The 7,581-nt window shown below is 34.3% G+C and overlaps 1 protein-coding gene across 1 annotated transcript in view; it reads left to right on the top strand.

Annotated features, from left to right (window-relative positions):
- The window catches only part of LOC104537934 (interferon-induced, double-stranded RNA-activated protein kinase-like), a 9,985-nt gene extending 3,135 nt beyond the window's left edge, over nt 1-6,850 (top strand). The window contains exons 2-10 of the mRNA XM_010180957.1: nt 38-152; nt 1,306-1,475; nt 2,260-2,386; nt 3,133-3,215; nt 4,156-4,243; nt 4,694-4,728; nt 4,894-5,019; nt 5,440-5,559; nt 6,739-6,850. Coding sequence (XP_010179259.1) covers nt 38-152; nt 1,306-1,475; nt 2,260-2,386; nt 3,133-3,215; nt 4,156-4,243; nt 4,694-4,728; nt 4,894-5,019; nt 5,440-5,559; nt 6,739-6,850 — 976 coding nt within the window. The remainder of the gene's footprint in view (nt 1-37; nt 153-1,305; nt 1,476-2,259; nt 2,387-3,132; nt 3,216-4,155; nt 4,244-4,693; nt 4,729-4,893; nt 5,020-5,439; nt 5,560-6,738) is intronic.
- The last annotated feature ends 731 nt before the right edge of the window (nt 6,851-7,581 follow it).

The following is a 7,581-nucleotide window of genomic DNA, read 5'->3' as shown; positions in this document are numbered from 1 at the left end:
TTTTAGAAAAAAAAAAGTAACATTTCCTTCATTGCAGGTTCACAGTTGTGGTTAAAATAGACAATGTAGAATATGGTACCGGCACTGGTAAAAATAAGAAGGAAGCAAAAGCAGTCGCAGCAAAAAATAGCTGGGAAATGATTGAGAAACAGGTGGGTAAACTGCAGGATTTTCTTTTTTTTGCTAATAAAAATTGAAGATTAATCTCTAAAATCATTTGTTTTCTTTAATTTGGAAGAGTTTATAATTTTTTTTTGGTCTTTGTTCTGTATTATTCAGTCCTTTTCTACTTTTTATCACTGAACTATTTTCCTTATTGTTCTTCTACTGGGTTGGTGTATAACATCAAGATTTTTTTCTTCCTCTGCTGTTATAGGATGAGGAAATGTATTTGCCTTTGTTAAGCTGCCTTGGTATATCCAGAGTGGACAGTGCTCCTTCTTCATTTTGACAACTGTTCACAAATTCGATGTCTTCAAAACATTTTCATGACATTGTTCTGTGTGTTTGTTGCCACTCTGCTCATAAAATTGCCTATCTTCACTTGATCTGATTAATCTTGTTTCCTTGTCATTATGTCCTTTATGGTATAGCTGATTCTATGCTCTTTATCCTTCCTTGATTTAGTTTAGGTTTGAATTTTGCTCCTCTGTTTTCTGCCATGTGTTTTGTGATAGCCATTCTTTATTTTTATTTTTGACTCTGAATGCTTCTTAGCACCCTTTGAGTGAAAACCTTCCTTACCTGTTTCCATATGCTTTCTACTGTGTCACCATCATTACTTCAACACACTTGCTGCACATTTGCTAATTTATTATTAATGCTGCCTCATCATAAGACAGCTGAAAAGTCCTGCTTTCCCCTCTTGTATGTGCACAGGAGCATTTGCAACCCTTGCTAATGGTGGTAACAACAACATCCTGCTGCCATTCCCTTCTCTTGGCTCTCCTAATGCTGTGAGAAAATTCAGAAGGCAGCATTCACTATTTTTTGAGACATTTCACAGCATGTTCCCTGTCTTTTCTTAAGCAGAGGTGGGAGGAAACATAGTGATAGGTTGTTAAGGATATTGATACAATAATTGGAAAACTGGATTTATATCTCTTTGGAAATTCAGTATGTAGTAATTCTGGGTTGGGATGGCTGCCCTTTGCCACAAGGGACTCCTTTAATGAAAACCTGGGATTTCTTAAAAATATTTCGAAATGTTGACAAACCTTAAAGTTGTGTTAGATATTGTGCACTGTATCTTAATCTGTTTACTAAACTTAAGTTTTTAAGTTACCTATTTTGTTTCTGTTATAGCCAGAGAATCCTTCAAATATCCAGGCGGCAGAATTAACAACATCTCCAGTGACCTTATTACCTGCATCAGCCCATGACTATGTCAGCCTACTAAATGTGTATTCACAAAGGACACATTGTTTAGTTGATTATACTAACATAAAACGTACTGGAGATGACCATGCTCCCACGTAAGATGTACTTTGCCTTTGTACTTGCCTTTAATACTTCTTTGTGTTTACTAACACTGCAGTTAGTTACCCTGAGTAGCATTAGATGGATCTTTAGAAATACAATAGAAATTTGGCGGTAGTCTGGAGAAAATCCAGTGGAGGGCCATTAAGGTGGTTGAGGATTTGAAGGATGCAGCATAGGACGAGACGCTAAGAGGACTGAGGTTGCTCAGCTGGGAGAAGAGATGGCATGATGGTAACATAGTAGTCAGTATTGACAAGCGGTCAGTTATCTTGGTTATAGCTCTGGCACCTCTGTGGACCTTTTGGCATGTATTCTGCAGACCCCTAGGAACCGAATGCCAAGGAGAGCCTGTTTGTGTCTCCTTCTGTATGTATTGCAGTCAGTGAGTCTTAGAAATGTTCCAGTTAATGACAGCTGGGGGATGATCAAGAATATCTACATATTTTAATTTTCTTGACAATATTGGCTGGAAAACTCCTCTCTTCCCCTGCAAAATCAGCCATTTTAAAACCTAAACTACGGATAACTTGTGATGCTTTGAGGAGTTCAACCTTAAAAAGTGGTAAATATTCATTCTCTGAAAACTGGTTATTTTGAAAGCATGTCAAATTAGTTCTCTGCCATTATTAATTAGAGTAAACATATATTTGAAACACTCTCCTGAAGATGTATGTTTGATTTCCACTCTACAATGTCAATTGACTGTACTGTTTGAAGTCTTAATTTAATGATTTGTCATATGGGATATAAGATTTTAATCCCTGTTATATTTTACAGGTTTTCTTGTAGCTGTACAGTTAATGGTTTTGTGCGGGGAATTGGCACCGGACCTTCACTTGGTGTTGCAAAACAAGCTGCTGCAAAACAAGCATTTAAGACGCTAGAGAAGGAAGGTGCTCTAACAGTACGTGCTATGTTTAGTTTTAAGACAAAAATTTAATTCGTGCATCTTTTATCTTTGAACAGATTTTCTCACTGTATTTAAAAGCATAGTCTAGGGATTCCACTTAAGAGGGAAACAACCCATATTTTGGTGGGTTGGTTGGACTACAGGATTCTGTTGGTGAAATTTATGTTGTGTTTCTATATTCATGCTGGATTACAAAAAATTTCAGTTGATATCTCTGTGAATTTCAGAATATGGTCTGATACATTATCATTCAAGGGTGCACATACATTAAAAGCTTCTGAATCCTAACTGCTGTAATACACTGGTTGTCTCCTGTGTGAAGTGCTGTCAAGCTGACTGGCTACGAACATCAGTCTCTTACTGCCTACTGTTGGATCAAAAACTGTGTTGTGAAACAGACAGACAATTGCATATGCAGTAAACAGTGAAAACATTTGCTTTTAATAACTGTTATTCTTATCCTGATTTTCAGCAGATCTCAGACTCTACTTCTGCCAATGTGTCTATATAGCCACAATGTGAGTGGGAAAATGCTCGCTGCGACAGAGCCCCCTGTTTTACCACTCTGTGTACAAGTTAGGCAGATGCCTTTCTTCTGCAGGGCTTTGAATGCTCAGAGCAGTTAACAGCTTCCACTTAGGACCTTTTAATCTTCCCTCCTTCCTCTTAGAATGGCTTTTTTTTGGACTAGGGATTTTTTTGGTGATTTTTGTAACCATTCTTGTTTTTTCTTTTTTTAGGTGGGAAATGAAAAATCTAACTGCAATTCTACATTTAGTGAGCACAGTAATTCCTCTGAAGTGCTAACTCGGTGTGACTCGGAGTAAGTTGGGTTCACTGATAATGTGATAACAAAATTTATTTACTAATTTTAGAGGGTCATGTGATCTGGTCCTAAATAAAATCTGTCATAGCTTCTTTATTGCAATTTAATGCAATTTAATTTGGAATTATATTTCTTAGACTTCAGAGCAAAATTTGTTTTACTTGTGCAATTTTGAATTCTTATGGGTTACCTTATAATAATTTTAGAGCTTTCTGATATATTTATATTTTGCCATAATTCTTTTAGAAGTATTTTTACTGTGATGTAAATGGAATAACCTGCCTCATTCAGTACCATTGTTTCATGCCATTTTTAACACTCATTTTCCTATAGTGACACTCTTGTGTACTCAGTATAATTCAATTTCAGTACTTTACTGTGCTCCACATTCTGCTTTCTTTATTTTTTCACGTTTTGATTCTCCATGAGTTTTAGTTTCCACCAAAGGGAAAATTTGCTTAGCAAAAGCAAATGAACATGCATGAAGTTTCATTTGTAATTTGGGAACCCTAGGTCAAGCCTCTTGTGTCCAGCAGTTAATTTGACTGTAGTGCCACTACCACTTATTTTATGTTCTTTGTGTGATTGTAAAGCAAGATGATAGGTACGATGCTAGAGGTGGCTGCACTGCATTGAAACAAACCTCTGTATTTAACCTATTTAATTAAAGGATATAGTACAATATATATCACATCATATATATATGTGTGTGCGCGCGTATATATACACACAATAATATGATATCATATCATAGAAATAGAAGATTATATTACAATATGTTATTCTTTTATTAGCTTTCCAAAATAAAGTTTTGTAGTTTTAAATCAGTCATGATTGTTAATGCTTTTTCAGGTTTTGTTTCTTTTTATCTTGTGGCAATAATTTTATTTATGATTGTGTCACTTTCACCTAAAACTAGTCTGTTATTTTTCAATAGCAGCAGTATTTACTTTGAAGACTCAGATGCGAAGCTGGTAAGAAAAATGGAAGACATGGTGTTATGTGAAAACTCTTCACCTTCTCAGGTATAGTATGAAGATGGTTTTCCTCATAACTACATTTTAGATGCTGACTAGAGCAAGCTTCTTGTCAGAGTATAGCCTCAGTTTGTTCTTTTATCCTCTAATCACTGAAAATCATGGGCATTTTTCCTCAGAATATTCAGTACTTTCTTAGTGTTAACAGTTAGTCATTTATTTCTGTACTGTGGACCCAATTTATGTACTGGTGACCAAATGGGCAGTACTCCCAAGAAAGGGGATCAAACTAAGCTTGCGTTTTTCTGTGGGAAGAATGATGTTATACATAGCATATGTGAAAAATTTAAGCTAAGATATGGCTTCATTCTTACAATGTTGTTTATGTAACACATTTATAGACAATTCCTACATACATTCTCAGGCACATTTTAAAGTAAATATAGTGAAAATATTCAGGATATCTCAGTTAGGTTTTTATTTTTCTTTTTCATGTAGAGACATGCACAAAGTGCTGCCCTGAAATCCAAAAGGTACGTGTTTATTTCTAGGTTGCTATCTCCCATAAAGCATATTGCAAACCACTTCAGTGTTTCTATATCTAGCAAAGAAATGCCACTGCTGGGAGGTACGTTTCTTTTCTCGGGACATATTAGAAAAATGGCTCATTATAAATTTTGCTTTTATCCTTGCTGAAGAAAATTGGCACCTAATTTTGATAATGCAAAAAACAAGGAAGAGAAAAAAAAGATGTCAGATTCAGATGAAGATTTGGACATAAATACCAGCGAGAATAATGAAAGTCCATGTACTGTGAATAAAAGGTAAGAAGGGTATTTTTTTTAATAAGATCTGTATGCCAGTTACAGTACACAGTGGTCTAGATTTGTCTGTTTATTTATAATAGAGTGTGGAAACACTGCTGTAAAAATTTTCAAAGAAAATTGGTACTTGAGATTTATTTTTTTCTGAAAATTTCAGATACAGTATAGGAACTGACAGGCAACAATATTTAATGCTTACAACCAAAAATCATTTGTGTGAAGATGTGAGGGTAACTACCATACATGCTTTCAAGGGTCAGTTTCCTTCGGTTTTTTTAATCTTCAAGACTATGATTTAGGTGTTGAGTGATCTCTGTAGAATGATACTTCAGCAGATGTATTAGATCTGTCAGGATAATTTTTATATCTTATACATTTAATGTTAAGTATATTTAATTTACATATCTTTTTTTTTTAAAGATTTCTTGGGAGTTTTAAAAATATAAAGGCTATTGGTGAAGGTGGTTTTGGAAATGTTTTCAAAGCAACAGGAAAGCTGGATGAGCAAACCTATGCAGTCAAACGAGTTTGCTTCACAGAGTATGTATTATATATTTACTTCTGGTTTATATTTTAGGACAACCTTAATCAACATTTTAGTACTTTGCTTTGTCTCTGTACTAATCTTAGGAGAATTTAAGCAACTTTAATTATTCTCTATTCTTTCCAGTAAACCATGTTCTTTATTTCTAAGTGAAGCTGAAAATGGCATGCGACTTCGTTAATTTTTGCATGCACTGGAATAATGTCAGATGCACCTTTAAAAAAGTAGATTTAAGTTCTACTTTCCCTGAACACACAAGTTCTCTGGTTATTAATACTGCAAAATGTGTTTGAAGAAAACTTGCTGATTAATAAAACATTGAAAGCAGTGTTACTTTTGACAGGTTACATGGAAAGTTTACATGTCAATAATGCATAACAACTATAATCAGGGAAAATAGAGAAAAATCAAGGTAATATATTTTGTGGGTTGTAATTGAAAAATGCTTTGTATACAATTCATGTAGTCATTATTCTCACACTTTTACTTTATAAATCTCTAGAGACAATGATGATCTTATTTTTTTTTAATTAATTTTCTGTAACCAGTACCTGATGGAGTATTTTATCAGCAGCTGAAGAACTTTAATTTCTTTTAGGTCATCTATTTGAAAAGTTTCAAGTAGTTGGAGATACTTGTCCCTTACGTTCCGTAACTACCCTTCAAATTCTTGTGTTCTTCACAAATATATGTTGTTTTCATTTGTATTACAATCCTGAGAACTATACTAAAAAAATTCTACTGATTCTTCAAATAAAGACTGTGAGTGTAGCCCAAATACAGTAATAGTTCTTCAGTAGTATTTACACTGACTTCTGTATATGGAAACGCACTTCACAGAGGTGAAAAGGTGTGTTTGCTACATTGTGTTTGGCTACCTAATGTAATTACAACTATTTGTTTTTTTCAGCTTTTTTTGAGTGGGGCTTTCATTTCGAATGTGGTTACAGCATTTTAGCGCTCTGAATAATTGAGTGGATGAAAGAAAACCCACAGAACTGATAACTACAATTTTGAACTTGTATGAAGAATATGTTCTTTTTCTAAATTAATGCAAAACTATCTGTATGCTGCTACTTATCATGTATTTTACTTAACTTTGTATTAATTTTTTATAGGGAAATGCCATTTGTTTGGTTTTTTTACTTCTTTCTTCCCTCTCTTCCCCCAAATAGGAATGTAAAGCGTGAAGTAAAAGAACTTGCAAGTCTTCACCATGAAAACATAGTGCGGTATTATTCTAGCTGGCAAGGATATGACCGTGTAACTGATCCACTCTCAAGGTAACTACAAGATACAAGTTTGCAGTCACAAACTTGTTTGCCATAGTGAATTTTGTGTTGTAAAAAGAAAAGCTGATGATTGGTTATAAATTATAATACAAAGATAAATGCATACACATAATTACTATTAGGAAAAAAGGCATAGTACTTTCCAGCAGCAGGTTGTATATAATTAAGTATGTTTGTATTTTCTTCCTTGATGAATAAGATAGATAAAATTACATGATCTTTCTCTACTCTCCTAATGTTCAGAACTTGCTGAATCTGTAGAGGAACATTAGAACTTAGAACTCAAAATCAGGGGCCAGAATTAACAACAGAAACTAAAAATTGTCTGGCAATTGGCTGCCAAATTGCTGAAAGGAAATTTCCTTTTTTTTTTTTTTTAATAAGTAGTGGTCGGCCAGTAGCTCTCATAGATTTAATTATTTTTCTAAGCTAGCATTTTGACCATGATGCCTGAAACAGTTTTGGTTGTTGAGAACAGAAATACATAAATGAAAAGCTCTTTCCTCTAGAGGTATGAACACTAAGACTACTGGGAAGACAATTTGGGCACTCAGAAAACTTAGTGTGAACAAGGAAACAAGCAAAATGTTAGTAATATTCCAGGGGTATGTAGCAATTGAGCAGGGATTATTTGGTTTGCAGTTCTGTCTGTTTATGCCTAGTACAAATTGGTCTAGTATATTTTTTAAAAATGAAGTGACTTGCAGACTTTGTTTTGGGGAACTC

The sequence above is a fragment of the Mesitornis unicolor genome, unplaced genomic scaffold (assembly GCF_000695765.1).
Source record: "Mesitornis unicolor isolate BGI_N332 unplaced genomic scaffold, ASM69576v1 scaffold18043, whole genome shotgun sequence".
In the NCBI taxonomy this organism is placed as follows: domain Eukaryota; kingdom Metazoa; phylum Chordata; class Aves; order Mesitornithiformes; family Mesitornithidae; genus Mesitornis; species Mesitornis unicolor.
This window is presented reverse-complemented; position numbering and strand designations above follow the sequence as displayed.